Genomic DNA, 19,107 nt, shown 5'->3' with positions numbered 1-19,107 from the left:
ACAGAAAACGCTGCAGGTTCCCTCCAGACCAGCTGGTGGCGGTAATGCGTCTCTGGTGTGTGTTAAGCAACACGGGAACAGCTTGTCGAGACCATGTGGTTCCTTGCCATAATTTATTCACAGTTTTAACGCATTTTTACGTTCATCTCCTAATAGCGCATACTTTTTGAAGACCGACGGATTAAGATACATCCGGCACCAAATTTATTTAAGTGTAATATAGCACAGAATTGTTTTAAAAAAGAAAAACGATGGCTGCGCCAGCTCAAGGCGAGGACAGTGACGATGGCATGGATGAATTCATGGAGAAGTTTAAAACACAGAAATACAAAAATGCGTTTAATGAAAGCAGCTGGGAGGAGGTGAGAACTTTCGCGTTAGTAAAGTACACTGGATACAGCATGACACTGTTACTGCGGTTCAAGCAGTGTGCTAGAAAATTTTATTAGACTGTCACAGCTGGTTATTGTATATAAATACTATTTTTTAAATCTTGCAGGAGTTTGATAAGGTGCCCATGTTCATGAAGACAGCCCCAGAAAACATAGATCCAGAGAAACACCCTGATCTTGCCTGCATTCAGTCTATTATCCATGATGATGACAGAACACCAGAGGGTGTGCGAAACTCTTTCGTTCTTACTTTCTCTATGTTTTGATTGTTTCTTCGTGTAATCAGTATACATCCTTTTACATTTTTTTTCCTCAGAGAAAGCCAGAAGTCTAAAGGATGAAGGCAATGAGTACTTTAAGGAGAAAAATTATAAGAAAGCCATAGTGTCTTACACAGAAGGATTGAAAAAGAACTGCATGGATATTGAACTCAATGCGGTTTTGCACACCAACCGTGCAGCTGCACATTTCCATTTAGGTACAATGAGTATTCCTCCAAACACGTAACATCATTTTGTGTTAAAGTTAGATTTTGCCATGCAAAAGTTTTTTTCTCTTTCGTGTATGTAATTTTGTTTTTGCTCCAGGAAATATGCGTTCAGCGTTGAATGATGCCACAGCTGCAAAAAAACTGAAGCCAGACCACCATAAAGCTATAATCAGAGGTGAGTTGTGTCGAAAGCTCTTAGTTGCTTTACGAAAGCAATTGTATTGTGTATGGAAAATAATTATTTACAAAGTAAATATGTATAATTTTGTCTATGTATTTAGGTGCACAGTGCTCAGTGGAGCTGCGTGATTATGCAGGAGCCTTGCAGTGGTGTGACGAAGGTCTCCGACTGATTCCCACTGACAGGAAACTACAGGAGCTGAGAGCCACAGCTGATAAACAGAAGGTAGAAAGTCCAAACAAGAAGAAAAAAATTCATTTGCTGACTGTGTGATCCCTCTCAGGGCATCCAAGATGTAGACGTGTATTTCTTCAGCGAATGGGTGCCATCTGAATGAGTCTAAACCGCTGATTAAAAAAGACTTCAAACTGTAACTTCTGGCTAAACTATCTGTTCAGAATCCGTAATAATACTTCCTCCAGTGTAATAATCAACTTTATTAATATATTATGACCATAGGACTGATATTTTAACAGAAGAAATGGTTTGGAATTAAAAACATCTCACGTGTGGGTTACTTTTTAGTTTTTGTTATGTATTTATTTATTTTGTCATTCTTTTTTTCATTTTATCACCTGTTTGAACTTTCATTCTCATGGCACCCCTTTACTGTAGAAGATCCATTTGTGAGTAAGTGATATAGTTCTAAATTTGTCCATTGTCTTACTTGCATTTTATCCCTATATTCCCTCTCTACCCAATTGTGCACATTTTGTTTATAATGTTCTAGTCTCATTTGCTTTGCTTTGACTGCTCCTGTGTTTACTGTAGAGGGAAGCCGACAGAGATGCCAGGAAGGCAAAAGTCAAAGCGAAAAAGGAGCAGAATGAGAAGGAAGCATTGTTAGCTGCCATTAAGGTACTATAGGTAGTATAGTTATGAAATATTTTTTTTAAACTATGTTCTAAAAGAGCAAAATCTTTAAAGAGTTTATTTATTTAGGAGCGTGGCATTAAACTTCTGAAGACCGAGACTTCTCAACACAGGGTTCGGACAGTGAGGATGATGATGGTGCATCTAGAGCCCTAGCGGATCTGGAGCTTGATGGAATTGGCTCCCAGGAGGCCACTGGAGCTCGTGTTTATATGGATGAGCAGGGGGTCCTTCACTGGCCGGTGCTTTTCCTCTACCCCGAGCACAGCCAGACGGACTTCATATCTGCCTTCTGCGAGAACTCCAGGTTTGTTACAAAATCAAAACGCGTATCCTTTAGGAGAGGAAAGGAGGCCTACATATTAAATTGGAATTTGATTTATTCTGTAAATTGAAAAGCTACAAATACAGATATGATTAAAACTTATTTTGGGTTGTTCAGCTTCATGGACCATTTGGCAGTTATGTTTGGTGAAGAGCTTCCCCCCTGGGATTCAGAAAGAAAATACCAGCCACAAAATCTACAGGTTAGTGATTAGAATTATTAATAAAGTAAGAAAATTAGTAATTAGAAACTAAACATTTTTAACCTCAATATTTTTCAGCTGTTTTTTGAGGATCACAAAAAAGGAAGCCTTTATCAAGTCGATCTCGAAAAGTCACTTCTTAACGTTCTTCAGCACCAAAGGTATTTCAGAGGAATTTCCTCTAAGTACTTTTATCACTGCTTCAATGGGTCTCTGATGGTTTTCCTCTCTATTTTTTTTCCCAGGTGCTCGGTGAAGGCAGGGACACCTAGTTTCATTGTGCTGGTATCAGGCTCTCCGTTTTCTAAGCAGTTTTTATCAGAAAAAAAGGTCCAGAGATTGAAATGATGGTCTGTTTGGACCTTAAAAGACTTGAAACGCCTTGGCTATAAATCACCCTCCTGCTATTAAGGGCATTTCTGCTCGCCTCACCCTTTGAGAAAACTCTAGAGATTAAGGCAGAACTTTTGAAGTGGATTTCCTTTGCAGCAACATTAATGATTCACTTTAAAAGCATGTACTATCCCAACCCTCACCCATTTTGGTGGAGGAAAAAATTCTTTCATGTGCAGTTTGAGGTATGAGTCATTACATGTGTAAGATACACATATAAAGCTGATTATTTTTAGATTAGTCAGTATTTAACTGTGCATTTTTACTGTTGCTCATATTGTTCCAAATAGTGTTTTTTTTTTTTCAATGGAACACTCAAGAAAATATTAACCATGGAACATTTTGACTTCCATTTGAGTTGACAGAAAAACAATGAGACACTTCTTAAAATATAAGAAAGTCATACAGTTTTGGAATGTCATGAGTATGAATAAATGATGACAGAATTCATTTTTGGGTGGATTATTGCTTTAAAATAAAATAAATTGGACTCAGTTATTTTGGTGCCTTTTAGACTTATTTAATGCAGACCTCTATCTATGATTTAAAACAATCACTGAACTGAAATGTTATACAGTTCCTATAAGCCATGCTTTTGATTTTTATACAGACTTTTTATATTCTAAATTATATTAGTATAATTTAAAAGAGGACCTTTTATATTCCTATTTTGCTTTAATGGCAGCAGAACTCCAGCTGGCTTAAACCACACATTTGAGTAAAACTTGATTATGATTTAAATCTTAATCAAATCATTCCTAAAAGGTTCACGCAATCAGTGTCACAAACTTGCTTATTAGTGATCCAGAAATAGCATAGTATTTCATATTTTAATCAAGAGCCTTTAATGAGTTATTTTTAAAATCCCAGTTTTTCAGTGAGGTCTGAGACTTGTGAACCCCACACTACATCTCCAGGTTTAAACACTTATTTCTTGTTTAACTGGCTCTTCATGCTTTGTGGCATGCGCTGGAGGAAAGAATTGCCATAAAGATAACATTCCAAACAACCTTTAGGACATTAACATTACAGTAATAGTTGTAGAACTTTAGGACACATCAGCACTACCAATGTAGTTTGAAATGAGTAGCTACATTATAGTCTATTCCTCTCTTAACATGCACAACTCATGGACGTCACATAATTGCCCACTAGAACATGATCTGGAGTTCCTTCCCGCTCTTTCAAATAGACACGGACCTTCCCAGTGAGAACTTTTTCCTTGTGGCTGTGCGCTCTTCAGCAACTTTCGAACCACTTCCAACCTCCCTTTCCTCACCAGATCTTTTGAGAGCTCGGTCACCTCATCCGTGTGTGCTCGGCACAGCGCCTTCAACTCAGTCTGAACAATGTTTGCGCCGTATCGCTCTTCCGCCTGCTTTAAACATTCCTCTAATTGGATTATAGCTTGACCCGTGTCGTTCCCGCTCTGGGTGAAGCTCGCTAGGATCGCCTGTAGCAGGCAGCGCAGGACTGCCGTGTCTTGGACGCTGGGAGGTTCCAGTTCCAGCGCTTTCCTAAAACAGTCGATGGCATTCTGCTCCTCTCCTTTCAGCAGCAGGCAGCGACCCCGCAGGAGCTGTAGTTTAGAGATTGTAGAGCCTAGAGGACACTGCAGAGCTTTAGATAGACTGACCAGGGCCTGGTTTATCGCCATCTCATCGACCAACAGGCTCTCCTGCAGGGCGTCCACACCCATGTAGTAGTAAACCTGAGAGAAGGGGAGAGAGATGGATAGATTAGGCTCTTAAACTATTCAGATATAAACTATATCAGTAGTTAAGCTACCAGTCAAACAGTCGGAATGATTATTTTCTCTTTTGATTTGTGGCTCAGGAAACAAGAATTTATATGTTTTAAAGTGCCCCTAATATGGTTTTTTGAAAATGAGCTTCCAGGTAGTGTGTAACCGCTCTAAGTGAATGAAAACGTGCACTGTGTATAAAGTTATTGTCTCTCATAAGAAAGAGTTGACTCTGAATCATTGAAACTAGTCGTTTTTTAAAACAAGCCCACAAGTTTCACTTTGATGTCTCAAGGAAACATTGCCTGCCCAAGTATTGGCCTTTTCACGTTTGTCTGAATGAAAATGTAAATTCATTCCTTGCCACTAGGTGAGGTTTTTGTTAAAATCTCACAAATATTGCTTTAAATGAAATCAACCAATCACCTGAGGGGTTTGCAGAAATTAGTAGTTGAACGAATCATTCAAATAAGATAAAAATTCTAATTTTATAGTTAATTAAAATATTGAAAGAAAATTTAAATGTTTTCTTGCATGCATGTCAACCTGTTGTTTGGAACTCCTAAAACCAAAATATGAATCTTTCATAATCCAGGGCACTGGGCAGTTTCGTAATAGGGGCACTTTAAGTATTATTGATGAAAAGTGATAGTGAAGTCAGCAGGCTTAGTGAGCGTAAGGGGCTTAATCCACATGTTTGTAGTTTATGTTCTCATAATTACCTGACCCAACTCCAGATGAGTTCTCAAACAGGGTCGCACAGCCAGAACACGCCCAGATCAGCGCGGGCCTCTTTCAGAATCTGACGGTCGGGGATGCCACCTTGGCCACACTTGGCTTTATCAAGATCCTTTGCATACATGGTGACACTAAGCTGGAGAAAAAGTTGCAATAACATGTTCTGAGGTGCATTAAAACTATAAAAACAAGGTAAAAATAGTGGGCAGAAATTAATATATAGCAGACCCAAGATTATTTGGATGCAGTAGTATTCTGCTAGGAAAGACCTGTGTACATGTACATGGTCCTTGAAGGGATAGTTCAAAATGAAAATTCTATAAAGTAAAAAAAACCCTATAAAGTAAATCTAAAGTTATATTCCATTGATATCCCATTATGTATTTCTTTTTCTATCTTTCTCTTGCCATGTCCCTTTACTGATTTCATGTCCTTTACAGATTTATTCCACTAAAATCTGGGCCAATTAAAGACATAATTGTTTTTTTTAGATGCAATAACACCCACACATTCTGTCCATTTTGGAGCACATTTTATCACATGTGAAAAACAGAAATGCATAATACAAAATTGGGTGGTAATCAAGTATTTAACTTACCTTGGCGCGAGTGCAGTAAGCCTGCCAGTTGAGTTCTGCATCAGGCAGGACACTCAGGGCCATGTTACAGATACCTGTGGCCATCTCTAGTTTGCCTGACAGGAAGAACACGTTTGCTAGTCTGTTGAGTATGAATGCATCATCCGTAGCAAGCTTAATGGCCTGTGGAAATTATTACACAGTAACAGTGTTGTTAGCTTTAACATATCAGCATGTTAATTTATCAGCTTGTGTTTAATATCAATATCTTTCTAACGCCTGTGTCAAGAAACAACACGTCACACCCATGCATGTTATGGCTACAGGGGAAGTGTGTGTAAATAATCTCAAGAATGGAATCTGATCTATTAGTTTGACCGCAATAAGGTGTTCTAAATGTAAACTGGGATGACATACAGTACCGAACCGTAACACGTCAGAGGGTCAGATCCGGAGAAACCACAGTCATGCACTGACATTGGCACGGTGGAGAACTCCTCTGTCCGCTCCAGCATGAGACCAGTGTAACACCAGGCCAGGGCTAAGGAGTAATGAGATTTACAAATACATTGTCTTAATAATTCAATTGCCATCCGAAATCTGTTAAGAGGTACTGATAAGAGGTCATTAAAGAGCCAAGCTTGACATGTGTCAACATAAAACCGGAAAGGCTGGTCTGTGGAACTTTTCACTTTTCCAGTGTGGCCTTCGGCAGGCAGGGCCCTCAAGGTGAGAGTAAAGTAAATGTAACTATATTATAATCAGACAAAAAGCACTTTAATGAGTGCCAGTGAGTATTTTTCGATGTGAAGTAGACTTTCTAAGAATAATAGAACTACAAGAAAACTGTATAGCCTTGGATTAATACATTTTTATTCCTAATTTGTGGCCAGTGTTTTTATTCAGCATGACGTTTATGGACTTTTGCATTATACAAAAATTGCAAATATCCTATCATGAATATAAACATCATTTATTGCATTTGTAACATCATATTCAATATATGCCACACATATGCTCTCTTTGTCTCTTTATCTCACGACTGAGGCACTCAAAGGACCATAATTGATCCTTGATTTATGGTGTTATCTATAAACATAAGCCAACAATGTATATTGTTTAATTAAAAATCTATCATATCTACTTTATGAAAATTACCTTTGAGATGTGTGCTGTCAGATTTTAGAGTCTCTGTGAGGAGCTTGAGGCCCTTGTTGAAATAGTTCAGTCTTGTGAGGTCAATGTCTGTTGAATCCCTTACAATTCCATCTAACCTATTAAAACAAAGGTTAGGATCAATTACTGTTGTTTTGGTTTATGATAAGTAATGGCTCCTTCAAATGCTTATATAGGTAGTCAGACGTTTGATGATGTTTTAAAATGATGTGTGTGTGAGAAATATGTAAATACCTTATGTAAATTGTTGCCATTTTGAAATACCAGCATCTTTTTTCCTCCGTTGATATCTGTAAGAAATAAAGCAACATGCAATAATTTACTGTTTTATTACACTTGATTTTTTTCTCTGTCATTTGTACTTTGTTTTGTTTGAGGGTTAAAGGAAAGGTAAGGTAAAGTAAAATTTTTATAAAATATGGTTATGTCTAATAATTCATAACTAAAAACGCACATGGTAGGGGTATGGTGGTATGGGTAGGTTTAAGGGTGGGTTAAGATGTAAGGGATGGGTCAACAGTGTAATTATAAATGAAATTATAGAAATTCACTACAGATGTAATTAATGTAGTTTTATTATATATATAAGTACAATTAAATAATTTAAATGTAAGTACATAGTAGTTAAGGCCACCTAATATAAAGTGGCACCCAAGCCTAGTTTAATTATAGAATATTACATGGCATATCTCCTTTCATATGAGAATTTGTAAAGCGCTTACAGTTCCTCTCCATAATCAAGTGCACGGTTGTACAACATCAGCGCAGATGTCAGTCTCTCCTGTAAATCTTCTTCCCTCTCAGCTCGACATCGTGAGGATGTGCGTAAGCCTGTTCAGCCAAGCACCGTGCTACCCTGAGCCTGCATTCTGTCTGGTTCTCCCCATCTCTGGGCCCATAAGGGCAGCCACGCGCCCACGCACTCCCCCTCCAGCTCACGACCCAGGCGCTCATAGACGTAACCCAGGTTGGCCCAGGCGTTGAGGTTTTCTGGATCCTCTTGGCAGATGCTGCGGAAGGCCTCCTCTGCTGTCTCCAGTTCGCTCTACATGAAAGGCCAGCAGGCCCAGCATATTGCGCACAGCGTACTGGAGTCTCCCTGCCTCCGCTTCGGCTCAGCCCTGAGGCTCTCGCGCTTCAGCTGGGTGTCCCGGTGCCGAAGGGTGACTGGTCCGTTGGGTTCACCGCTCAGATTGAGCTCCAAATGAAAGTGGCCAGGGATGTAGGCCATCCCTCAATCAGAGTCTCGATGTCCTCCTCTGTGCTGTCCTCCATTGTCTCCCACACACTTACTGACAATGCCTGACTAAGACAGAACAACTTATATGTGGGACAGGAAATACAGGTTTAAAGAGGAGGAGAAATGAGACATGAGTAAGGAAAGATGTTGAACATGTGCTTTCTTGCTTCCTGTAACAGGTTTCTCCACCTCAACATTAACTATGTTAATTTTAAAGAACAACATGGGCGTTATGCGTCAGGAGCCGTGGTAAAGAATGAATCTTGCTTTCTGAATTTGAGTGACACACCTTGGCGTCATGTAGGGTTTGCCATTAAAATCAGCCCAACAGAACACCACTTTAAATGTCTGCCAGCTGTGATAGAAATCCAAGTAAAATGCATTGCGTATGGTGATTAGGACTCTTAGGATTGGGATAAATGTCACTAGATGTGAGGAAGTGTTCTTATGAGCATTTTGTTTTCTTATTCTGAGTAATTGAGTGCTGAGTAACCTGAACTGGTTTGAGTGCTCTTAAATATAGATAATTATTATCAGATAATAATTACCTTAACTGTTCCTGAAGGGTTGTTTACCCCAGTAATCATGGAAACTTTTGTTTTTACTTTACTTTCCTCAGTATATTCTGATGAGTTAAAGTTATATAAAATTCATGTTCATTTCTTAAGATGGTTTAACGTTATTTAAGTTGAAATGGCTTGTTCAACCAACTTTAGTTAGTGATTAATTTTTTAATGGCACATGCAGTGTCAATGATGACAGAAGATTAGATTTTTTTCTATTTGAAATTTGTGATTAAAAAAAACAACTCCTACATATAAATTCTAAAATATTCAGATATGAATAGTCTGTATGAAATAATTACCACAATTCTGCATAAACGTTTTACAGAGTAACTTATATAATTTCCATTTTAGATGTAATTTCCATTATGACCACTAGAATGAATCCTTTCTCTAAATATGGAGAACATAAAAAAACAAACAAAAAAAAAAATACAACAGTGACATGTAAAATAGTAAATGTGGTTTTAAATGCCATTAAAAGTTTCAGTTTAATAAAAAGTTTCTGAAATTCTCAGTGTAACTCATCCCAAAATATCAAATGGAGGAGTAAGCAAAAAGATCTTTTATATATATATATATATATATATATATATATATATATATATATATATATATATATATATATATATATATATATATATATTTTTTTTTTTTTTTTTTTTTTTTTTTTTTCTCCATAATACCATCTGGCTAGTAATAGATCCCCATTGTGACAAGAGATGTTTTAAATTCTAGGTCTATATATTATGCTCCCATTTTGAAGTAAATGAATGAACAGTGACACTTTTATGATTACCTCAGTCTGGAAATATGGGTCTGTTGTGTGAGGGTTCTCCTCACAGTCCTGTTCTGTTTTTTGTTTCTGATGACTATAACAGAGGGGATCCTCATTGTGCAGCCAGCAGATGTTTAATGATGTCATATTGACATAGTCTTGGCCCGGAGAGAACATAAGCATGACCCCGACTAGAACAAGCGCTTGTACTTCTTGTCTAAATCTGCAATTAATTTCTAATTGCAAAATGACTACACAGACCATGCATATAAACCACAACTTTTTTCATTAGTATGGAAACATACTGTCAACTCACCATTTATCGTTCTGACTTGGTTGGCAAGTAGATTACGGATAGAATTTTAGTGGAAACGTATTAAATGTCAATCCAAGATGTGTTTAGCAGACAGTGTGGTGCTTGATATTCAACAGTTCTAGTCTGAAGAGAAACTTCTCAAAATATTCATTTTGCACATATACGGTATTTAATGCAGACGTTGGGTTCAGTAGATTAGTTAGTCTTTTAAGCTTTTTACTTAAGAACAGGACAGTTTATTTCTCATTTCATGTGTTTCCAGGGCATATATCACATTCAGGTTAACGCTAAGAAATTTCCATCGAAATATGGCTAGAACCTAAATATAGTTTAAAGGTATTATCAAAAAATATTTAGATTCAGTGAATTTCGTAAAGCTATTTGTCAATGGGCTTGCTATTATAGTGATTAAGGTAACTCTTCATTTTACAGTGTCCTTGTTACATGTACTTACTACATCAATAACAGCAAATTATCCATAATTACATGCAACTAACTAACCATAACCAAGTATGCCTATACGTTGTCTCAGTAGGCTACTTAAAAGTATAATTGCAGTGTAACAAGAACACTTTAAAATGTCGTGTAACCTTCATTCATTGTAACTGTACCCGATATATAGGACTATTTTATAAAGTAGTAGCAGGTTAACTTGTGGGAGTGAGCAGTCGATTTCCTCGGTCGCGTTTACTCGGTTGTTTACGGCAGAGAACTTCTGCGCTCCGCTCGCTGTCATGCAGGTGGAATTCAGCCCAGCAGCCGTGATTCAGCGCATCAGGGCAGGCGTTCAGTGTGAAGACAGCTCCTCTCCGAACACGACTTCATCTCCGAGCATCGCACACACAGTTCAACCTCATCGAAGCCGCGGCATCGTCGAGGAGTTTGGACGGCACGCAGGTCGGATACGATCGAACGACGATCTAGAGAGAGGCTCGCATCATGCTCAGGTGGTCTGCCTTTCCCACCGAAGGAGATCACACAGGCTGCGTTTGGGAAAGAGAACAGTCCTGCGAATGTTCAGAATATTAATCAGGTACGACAGTCTCGTTTATGATGATGATGATGATGCGTTCAGCTCGGTTGACGCATGTGACGTGCTTTTTTTTCTTTTTTTTTTGGATCAGATATTAGCAGATTTCAGCAATGATACCGAATGACTGATATGTTTACAAATAATCACGGGGTATTGCGTGATATCCTTTCATGCGTAATATTGTACATCAGCGGGATGCTTCATAACTTAGTCGGGGAGCTAGACTGTTTAATCCAGAACAATTACTTTTCTTTCACCTCTTTTCTTTTGAATAGATATTTTGTATGATCATGGAGGAGAGCAATACCTGTGAATCGGTGCCAGATTTAAAGGACCTGGAGTTGAAAGTGGGGAGAAAGACCCCAGAGGGGCTCCTGAAGTGGATGAGAGAAGAGCACAAAATGATCTCTCATCATCAGGCAGACAATAATGAGACTGAGAAGAAGGGCCTGGATGAGAAGATCCGAAAACTTAAAATGGAGATGGTAAGAGACAGTTCTGCATCTATGTAGTTATTAAACTAATCAACCCATGTCATTTATTTCCATCAAACTGTACTGTGTTTAATATCCTCAACCACATTTATACTTAAGCATAAATGAAGGGTGTGACAACAGAGAGTCCAAAAAATGATATACTATTATGTGCTAGTTTTAAAAATGTGCGTGATCGACTCGTAGCAGATATGATATGTGGTGAATTTGTTTTTCTTCTCTTTTCTTTCATAAAAAGCCTCTGGCTTTTTTTGATTGCTTGTCACATACAAATTCCAGTGTAATGCTTTTTATATACAGAGTTTGAGTGTATCTTTTCATAACTTCATAACTCCCAAGAAGAAGCCTGCAGCATGTTGTTGTTGTTTTCTCATTTTGAAGGGTCCCAACCCACATTCCACAAACCAAATCAACCAGAAGCAAAAGAATTTCTCACAGCATTGCCAAACAGTAAATAGTGGGTTGAAACATGACCCCAAAACTGTCATATAGGCAGAAATGTTTTTAATGAACGGATGAATAGCTGGCGACCACATATCTCTGATAATATTAATGTGAAGGAGTGGCTTGAGTTTTGGTGAAAGATTTAGTGCTGTTCGTGCTTCATACTGTAAGTTCAAACACTTGGGGCCGATACGCCTCGGCTGTATAAAGAATTGTTGTAGTTAGGAAATGAGCTTGTTTCCCTGTGGAATGCAGTGCCATTAAGCAAATGGACCCTGATGTTGTTGCTATGGTGCTCTTTACTGAGTGGGAGACTTTATAAAAGGCCCCAAAGCTGTCATGGAATATGCTACTGCCAGTTGCTTTTCTGATTTTTGGAAAGCAGTGTTGTTAATTTGCCGCAGATACGTCTGTGATCTTAACATGTCAGTGGTTTACTGCATCGGCCCATATCAGTGTGGACAAGCCTGGTTTCAGATTAAAAAAGATGAAGGGTGCCAAATTTTTTGACCAAATTGGTGCGTGAAAACTGTAGTTAAACAAAACAATTAACTGTGCTCTTTGTGTATCTAGAAGTAAAGTTTGCATATGGTTTATAGGCTGAAGACAGAATCAATCAGAAGGTTTTCAGACTGGAGATGACAAGATGATCCACAGACATTTTAAGAGAAAAAAAGATGACCTTACAAAAACAAATAATATTTCGGGATGTAATAATTAACTTGTCAACTTTTGATAATAATTAAATATAATTAACATGCACATCATTTTAATTATTTCCTTTTTAATAATGTTACAAAAATGTAATTCAAATAAATGCTGTTTTTTTAATCTTTCTATTCATCAAAGAAATAATTGATTGTGGTTTTCTACAAAATATTAAGCAGCGCAACTATTTACAACAATAACAATTTTGAAGGATCATTTGACACTGAAGTAATAGCTACTGAAAATCTGCTTCACAGGAATAAATAAAATTTAGAAATATATTTTTATATTGTAATGATGTGATTTTTACAGAATAAAAGCGCAGTCTTGCTGATCGCAACAGCCTACAATAATATTAAAACATTTTGCAGGCTAAAAAGGAGGCATTTATTCTACTGACAGCCCTGTTTTTAGCTAGAAATACAAACTAAATAGGCCTATGCCCAATATTTTTTGTTTAATATTTTAAAAATAGGTCTATATATATCAAAATACATAGCCACTTTTATAAGTTGGGAAAGGAATCCCTCATAAGGGATCATCATATTAGAGAGAGGCCGTAGATGGCATAGAAAAGTCACATTTATAGTTGTGGTAAAACTTTTTAGCTAATTTACAAATAGGCCTGCTCGGTTCTAGAGTAGATGAAGTGTTAGAGAACTGATTTAGTGTTTTAGGGTTCCTGATGCCGTTTCATGCTGTTCCCAAACAGTCATGAGCTACAGCAAGTCAACTGTCATTGAACTTTAACCTCACACTGTGACACTGTGACCCAGACCGCTGTAGTCTAGTCAAACACACAAACACAAACTCATTCACACGCACCAGTATAATGTGAGACAGTGTAGGCTTTTAGAGACAATGCATGTACTGAAATAAATGACCAGCATATCACTGCGAAATGATTTTGACTTTAAAACACTGGAAGTAATTGGGAAATCAAACAGCTTGTTGTTTATGTCACCTATGATTTGTGTGAAGATAGCAAGAGAGACAGAGATGTGCTTGATGACTTTGAGCTTCTTGGCCCAGTGAATGCAGCTCTCTCCCTGCCTGACACACAGATGGGAAACACAGGGGATGGTGTGCTGACAGATGGAGAAAGGAGATGACTCTTCCAGTCTGATAGAACGAGAAGAGAGGGAAATGAAGGAGAGAAGGAGAGAAATAAGGTGGAAAGGGAAGAGCGGGAGGGCGAAGGGGGTTAGGAAGGAACGCAGAGAGATAGAGTGCATGTGTCGTGTTGGATGAGGGTGAGAGAGCAGGGACGTACTGGACTATGAGAGGTGCTGTCAATCCCGTCAGCTGCAGCTCAATGAGCAGAAAGAGAGTACTGTGGTTTCATTATGCACATATTGCATTACAGTATAAAAGTGTTGAGTAAGTATGTGTTAAGTGTAAATAAATGGCACAAAATATAATATTAACTTGTCTAAATATTGCTTATAATAGGAAATGTTTCATTGGCACCAAAAGATATTAGATTGACTTTTGAAGGATCATATGACACTAACAACTTTAATATTATACATATATATAATATATACCTATATACATATACATAATTTAATAGTATTAAACAAGTTTAATACTATTAATATCTTTAATGCCTAAATACATACATATATATATATATATATATATATATATATATATATATATATATATATATATATATATATATATATAAATTTGAACTGTAACATAAAATACAGTAAAATAGCTTTGAAACGTAACAAAATATTATAGCACAATGAGTATTCTGCTAGATTTGAAATACTTTGAAATCTCAGTGTGTAAAATTATGCAGCTCTCTACTGTCTACCATCATGGCAGATTTGCAGTTTTAACAAACCTTTGAAAATTTAGGAGAGTTTTCTTCACGTTCACTGTTTATACAGCTGACAGTTTTATCCACTGAAGTACTGTAGCTTAGCATCTGAAAACCTACAGGACACGAAGATCTCTGCAGAGGTGCATAACTAGAATAGAATAGAATAAAAAAACAACAACTATAATAACACATGAATATCTGGTGCATTTTGACCCCTGCCTTCACGACTATCCATATAATGGATGTGTGATAATGCACGTAACACTGAATACACACAACTTGTGTGTACTTGAACATATTCAACATAGTTTTGGGGTGAACTATTACTTTAACTCATTTGTTAGAGAAAGTTGACTTTTTATGCAGCATTTTTACTAATTGTCGATATTACACAATGGAATGGACAAAATGGCAAGGACAACCTTCTTTACATAAATGAGTATATGCTTAAAAGCCTCCTCTAAAAGTATGCATTATTGCCATAAACTAAACGCTAATGTTATAACTAATGCACAGCTATATACATACGCACACGGAGCTACGTGGTGTGATACTTAACAGAGCAGGACACCACAGCATGGAAAATGAGGCTCTCAGAATTCCAGGGATTAGAACGCAGGACGTATGAGCTATGGTTTTAAGGAGTGGGAAAACGGAATTCTTCTGGCTTTGAGAATCTCCAGTGTGAGCCTCAGACACTGTGGAATGTTCTCCCTAAGGAGAGTCTGTGGGTCACTGTGGCTCGTGGAAGAATGGAAGCTACATACTATTATTGCAGCAACAGTGAACTGTATTGCATGGACTCACAATGACATTGTTTTCATTTATTTAGCATTTTACGAGGCCTATTTTAAGAAGTAGTTCACCCAGAAATACGTCTGATAATTCGGTCATTATTTACTCGCACTCACGTCACTCCAAAACCCATACAGCTGTCTTTATTCATTCAAAACTGAGGTACCTTTAGAAGAATCTGTGGAATTACTGTGAATTGTTGGCTGATTCACTTCACAAATTCACAAATGCATTAAATTAATAGTGCCATTAAAATATGCAGATGTTACATAAGTGTTGCTGTTCTTTTGAACTTTCTATTCAAACAGTCCAGAAAAAATATTAGCACATCTGTTTTTAAATTTCTTGTTTCCTGAGCACCAAATCAGCATATCAGAAAGATTTCTGAAAGATCATATGACACTGAAGATTGGAGTAATGGCCGCTGAAAATTCGCTGAAAAACGAGCAAACAGCTATTTTAAATTGTAACAATCTTTCATAGTATTTTACTGTATTTCTGATCAGATATGTACAGTCTAGGTGAACAGTAAAAGAATCCCACCCCCACTCCAAGCTTTATGTTTAATTCATCCGTGTCCTTATGCATATATAGAGATGCAGACAGACTGGAGTTGGGCAGAGCTCACCACATCAGTGCTGAGACAGGGAGAATATTTACGAGTGTGTTCATTAGTCTCAGAAACTCAGACTGGGGTGCCGACATGAACCCAACCCACACCAGAGCAGAGGGTTTGCAATCTGTTGTCTCAATCTCTCTTGTCTTTTAGCCAACGTATTTACATCTTTCCCTATTTGCTGTAAACATGCTTGTTTGTCTTTGCCTTCTAAATTCAGCTTTATTTCCCCTCCCCCTGTTTTTTGTTCTTTTTGTATCCCACGCTCTCTTTTACCGAAATGTTCTCTTATGGTTTTTGTACTGTAATTAGTGTGGTTGACGTCAGCAGTGCACTCATGGCCTTTAAATTACATAGAAGCCTGGATGTATAGGATGCTGTCCATTTATGGCAGGCTCAGCACACTTAAACTGATTTATCTCATCCTGGTCTCAAGATGGTCCTGAAACTATTGGTATATTTGCACATCCGCATTTACAAATCTTCCTTTTAATCATAAATATTCACGAAATGTGTCAGGAGGTAAATTAAGCGTAATTTTCTCTCCACCACCACGTTGTTCCAAACCAGCGTGAGTTTCTTTTTATTTTGTGGCACACAGAAGGAGACGTGAAAAAAATCAGCCTCGGTCATCATTTACTTTTACTGTATGGAAAAATGATGAAGTCAATTTTAATGGTGACCGTGTGGAGACTGTCAGTTTCCAATGTGTTCCACAGAAGTAAGTCATTTGGGTCAGGAGCGACTTGAGGGTAAGTAAATGATGACAATTTTCCTTTTCGGGTGATCCGTTTCTTTAAGAAGAGCTGTGTGACCGTAGCTGATGGGTTGCAGACAGGGCAGTATCCATCAGGGATTGTGGAGACAAAGCACTGTGGCTTTCATAGGAAGCACTGTTTGATGAGCCCTGTTTTATGGGCTGAGAGCCGCTCAGTCAGTCGGAAGAGTTCAGAACTTTGCATATCATATTACATGTAAGTAAATGTCTAACTTCCTGACAAAATATTTCACTGCTGCCAAAAAAGAACCTTCATAACATACTTTTAAAGGAATGTTTGATAGATATACCCTCATAAAATGAGGAATAAATTCCAAAAGCAGGATCTAATGATGGAGGAAGGATCTAATGCATATTGATTTAGAAGTCAAAAGACCAACTAAAGAATCAATAACATCCATTTTTAGTCTCTCATTGATTTGCCCCAGGAAGTCAAGAGGAAGCTATGAGCATAAATAACTACACCTGTCTATCCCATCTATCTATCTATCTGTCTAATTTAGGTGGATGGATGCTTAATCTACTTTGTTTGATTTAATTATTTCAAGCAGATTATAGCTATTAATATGAATTTCCCTTAGAAAAAATTCTTTCATTCTTTTTGCTAAGGTTTTATTAAATTTAGACATCAAGTTTAAATGTGTCAGATGAGAAAATTGCTTGGCGCATTTGCTGTGGGAAGCAGGAAGTGCTTGACAGAAATGGATATTGTCAGGAAGATCTATAAATCTCAACAGCATTTACAGTAATGGACCTCCCGGCTCTGCAGTCAGCACAGGAGTCCAGTCATGCTTCAATGAAACTCAGACTTAATACAACAATCAGCACTAATCAGAATGCATTTAGAGCATTTATTAAAGTTACCACACTTCCTAAACAACAAAATGCACCATACAACTGTGCTCTATATTTCAAGTCTTTTGAGACATTCAATAGCTTTGTGCAAGACGCAAACAAAAAAGAGCTCATTTCTTCACATTATCTGAATTTTCAAATTCGGCACATTGCAATATTTTAATATATGCAAATGAATAAATAAATTATGAAATTACAATGTTTGGGTGCACTATTCCTTTATACAGTTTTAAAAATTAAAGTTCCAAAATTGCCAAAATTTTCATTTGCAGTGCTATAGAAGAACCATCTTGGTTTCCACAAAAAATATCCTTTTCAAGTTCTATAACCATGTTTTTTTCTTACTGTAAATCTATTTTTAATAACCTAAAGTATCTTTTCCATCTTGAAGAAACATTTTGTGCAATGGAAAAGTTCCAGGGATGTTAAGAGGTTTCACATTCTGTAGTTCCCAGTAACTCAGTTCTATTAACACAGAAGGCATGGTGGTTCCTGCAGGACCATTTTCACCCCCTGTTCTCCTGGCTGCGTTCAGACCGGTGGCAGGAACTCTGATATCTTTATTTACAGCGTTTACAAGCGGCTAACAGCCAGTGAATGGAGGACGCTGTGGAGGAGCTTTTCGTTGTTATTGTGTGTCATAGGTTTACGTGGATAACAGAGATGGAATGTAAACTCACAATTTACACAACCGAATAAGCATTAAAAATCTGACTAAATTACTGACAGCTTACCAGTATTACGTATTAAGCTGAGAAAAAGAAGCCTTGCAGACAACAGTTTGCTATTATTTATCACAGTGTTTTATCACTGATAGCTCTAATAGAACAGCGAACAAACAAAGTTCCTAGAAATAAATACGTTTCCTGGTTCACTAATGAGTGCGCAACACAGCAAAAACGCAGTTACTTCTGCATATAGTTCATGAGGATGCAGAAAACTCCTATAGATTCTACCACTTATTTTAAAAAAGTTAGCATGTACCTATGTTTTAACTAGTTCTGATTGTTGAAAAAATGTCTTGATGTGTCTACGTGTGTTTCTTCCAAGTCAAGGCTTTCATCTACGTTGGTAGCAGACGCCAAGATTTTGAACCAGTTACTTGGGCACTTCACGCAAGTGGCATCGAGGGCAGGAATGGCTTCTGAAGAGCGTGGTGCACTCACTCAGCCGCTGCAGCAGCCTAACCAGCAGCCAGTACAGCTTAGGGGAGGGTCCCGACACCCTCCTGGAGGGGCAGCTGGAGCAGTCTGCAGGACCCCATGACAAGCTGGACAACATTTCACTGGCATACCTGGACACATTAGCGATGACTTGGATGAGTACTGCCCCCTAGTGGGACCGATTCAATACTCTGTGCCACCCTATGGGGACACAATCAGAGGTACTGAGGAGGAGTGGGAAGTTCACGTGATCTGGAACCCGATCGCCACAAGTCAAGTCCGATGCCCCAAAAGAAGAAGCTCAGGTTTGGAATAGCACCATCTGGATACATCAGCATCCATACCAGCCTAGCAAGACGTAATGGAACTGGACAAAAGTGGTACAAATGGTCAGACCAG

At 37.9% G+C, this 19,107-nt stretch overlaps 1 protein-coding gene and 2 pseudogenes across 1 annotated transcript; 2 read left to right on the top strand and 1 right to left on the bottom strand.

The window, feature by feature from the left end:
• Positions 1-37: 37 nt before the first annotated feature.
• Positions 38-3,306, top strand: LOC122347580 (tetratricopeptide repeat protein 4-like). The gene is given in 11 exon segments (XM_043242964.1): positions 38-362; positions 500-617; positions 709-870; positions 980-1,057; positions 1,164-1,288; positions 1,835-1,921; positions 2,006-2,042; positions 2,045-2,243; positions 2,379-2,463; positions 2,542-2,624; positions 2,709-3,306. Coding segments are annotated over 11 exon segments (1,188 nt in total). The 5' UTR covers positions 38-251; the 3' UTR covers positions 2,812-3,306.
• Positions 3,307-3,677: 371 nt separating this feature from the next.
• LOC122347581 lies at positions 3,678-8,366 on the bottom strand (annotated as a pseudogene).
• A 2,494-nt stretch (positions 8,367-10,860) lies between these two features.
• LOC122346857 lies at positions 10,861-19,070 on the top strand (annotated as a pseudogene).
• The last annotated feature ends 37 nt before the right edge of the window (positions 19,071-19,107 follow it).

Source organism: Puntigrus tetrazona, chromosome 6, assembly GCF_018831695.1.
Source record: "Puntigrus tetrazona isolate hp1 chromosome 6, ASM1883169v1, whole genome shotgun sequence".
NCBI lineage: Eukaryota > Metazoa > Chordata > Actinopteri > Cypriniformes > Cyprinidae > Puntigrus > Puntigrus tetrazona.
The sequence above is the reverse complement of the archived record's forward strand: the minus strand, read 5'-3'. Positions and strand labels throughout refer to the sequence as shown.